At 38.6% G+C, this 2,374-nt stretch overlaps 1 protein-coding gene across 1 annotated transcript in view; it reads left to right on the forward strand.

Moving 5' to 3' along the window:
* Positions 1–8: 8 nt before the first annotated feature.
* The window catches only part of PPIL3 (peptidylprolyl isomerase like 3), a 4,722-nt gene continuing 2,356 nt past the window's right edge, over positions 9–2,374 (forward strand). The window contains exons 1-3 of the mRNA XM_026853174.1: positions 9–827; positions 1,471–1,538; positions 1,992–2,110. Of these exons, the coding sequence (XP_026708975.1) occupies positions 803–827; positions 1,471–1,538; positions 1,992–2,110 (212 nt within the window). The 5' untranslated portion in view covers positions 9–802. The remainder of the gene's footprint in view (positions 828–1,470; positions 1,539–1,991; positions 2,111–2,374) is intronic.

The raw sequence follows: 2,374 nt of genomic DNA on the forward strand, positions 1-2,374 counted from the left end.
GAAATAGTGAAGACGGTAGAGGAGGTGAAGTGGCTTTTGCAATTCATCTTTTCACATAATGGAATGCTGATATTTTAAGCTGGTACAGTGCCTATTCCACTTGTGGAAATTGTGCAGTGTCATACGGCCTAGAGCTTTGCTGCCCGTTTCTCACCAGATAAAGTTTAGCCAAGGGCCACTTCTCTTCAAGTTCCAGCATCTCCCAAAGTGCCCTTTGCCCTTATGGGGAAATATGGCACAGGGCCTGGGATTCCCAAATTTCCCTGGGTTTGCTCACACTTGCATAGATTTGATTTTAAGAGAGTGATAGTCACTCCCAGTTTGTCAGAGGCCCCAGGTTTTCCTTTCTGCAATAAACTTAAGCTTAAATTAAAATAATTTACCTTTTAACTAATAAAGCTGAGGCATGAAGTTGTTGATTACAAAATTCACATTTACAAAATGTTGAATGAGAGCGATGCTTCTGAGCATGTCTTAGGCTTCTTGTTTGTTCCTCAAGTCAGACAGCCTTGTACTGTAAGCTTTATTTAAAATCCTTTCTGTCTGTGACACTGTCAAAGGGGCACATTAACTATAATTTGCTTATGACTATTCTGTGGCAATTTGAATTCACGTGGTCACAATGCAAAGCAGAAGCAAAAGGGTTAGACTTGGTCTTGCCAATGCTGTCATTTTAGTGAGAGGATATTTATTTCTGAATTCTTTGTTAATATGGTTTGTTTCACTTCCTTAGAATTTCCTGGCTCTTTGTGCGAGTAACTACTACAATGGATGCATATTTCACCGGAATATAAAGGGCTTCATGGTTCAGACAGGAGATCCATTAGGTAAATTCGTCTGTTCGGGTCTCTCTATAGAAAAATAAAACATAAATAAAAAGAAATTATAAGTATGAAAGTTAAAACCAAAATGTAAGCAAAGTAAAAGATAAGAATTACTGTTTTGTTGATAGAGGGTTTTGTGGGGAGATTAGCTTTCTGTGATGAACTTACAGAAGAGCAGCCATTACCCTAGTTCTATATAAACATGCAGTAGTAAAGCATTCTACAGACTTTTCCAGCTGTTTCCACTAAATATGATGGTTCTGCTGGCTCACCAGCAGTGGAACAGGTAGCAGTTGCTATTGTGGTTTCTCTGATTTCTGCCTGAAAGGCTACGCTGCCTTTAAAGCATTGGTGGGAAATGTCCCAGACAGTGTCAGCTGTTTTGGGGAAAATCTGATTCAACTTCGAGTTTGTACTCATACTGAATTTAATGTGAGGATATGTCAGTGCTTTGTTCTGCTACTTAATAGGTGTTTCTTATTTAGAGTTATGTCTCTGCTGAGTAACAAGACGTGAGAACCTGATCCCTGCCTCAAATGAATTACAGGCTATCTGTGGTCTTTGTTGTAAAATGTTATAACAGTACATTATTTCTAGAGTGTTCAGTCTGAAAATCCAGTAATCTATTGTGGTGCTTCTTTGTCAGGCACTGGGAAAGGAGGTAACAGCATTTGGGGCAAGAAGTTTGAAGATGAATTCAGTGAATACCTAAAGGTATTTCTGTGCTCGCAATATGCAGTTATTTTCATACGAATTTTCTTTACAGGTTGGAGAACACTCAGCGTTGTGTTGTACTGTATTAAATACCTTTCTATTAACTGTGAAGCAAAGTCTAATCCTGCAATAAAGGGATAGAAAGCTTATTGTTAGAATGGGAACAGGCATTTCTGTACTTGGCAAGTTAAGTTTGAGGGTTTTCATCACCAAGAACAGAAATAGAAAGAATTTGTAAGTACTTTTCATGTTCTGAAGGGAAAGAAGTAATTTTTCATTGTTAGAGCAATTTTGAGGAGCTAATTATGGACTGTGTTGGAATATATTTGCAATCAAGATTTTTTTCCTAATAATGGTATTGAAGCAGAGTACTAAGTCACAGAGCACTTCGTACAGGCTAAAGTCCTGCTTTTACACATGTGTATCCATGTTGAGGTTTTTCCCTTCTTTCAGCACAGTGTCCGTGGGGTAGTTTCAATGGCAAACAATGGCCCAAATACCAATGGATCACAGTTCTTCATCACTTACGGCAAGCAACCGCACCTAGACATGAAGTACACTGTGTTTGGAAAGTAAGTGATCCAACTGCAAGCCGCCATATCATAGCGTGTGAAGGATCTGAATATTTCAGGGCACATGCAATGCAAATTTAGAAGCTTCTGGTTCTAAAACCGTTTAAAATATTGGCTGTATATATGTAAATGTATGCTCTTGCACTGTCACCAGAATTAGTTGCTCCAAAATGCCACTCCCTTCTTCATTGTAGGGAATAAGTATATTAAAAATTACCTGAATAATGGACCATTCTTTTACTTTTTCTCTGCCCCCCCCCCCCC

This window comes from Athene cunicularia (assembly GCF_003259725.1).
Source record: "Athene cunicularia isolate RWA chromosome 7 unlocalized genomic scaffold, athCun1 chr7_part2, whole genome shotgun sequence".
Lineage (NCBI taxonomy): Eukaryota > Metazoa > Chordata > Aves > Strigiformes > Strigidae > Athene > Athene cunicularia.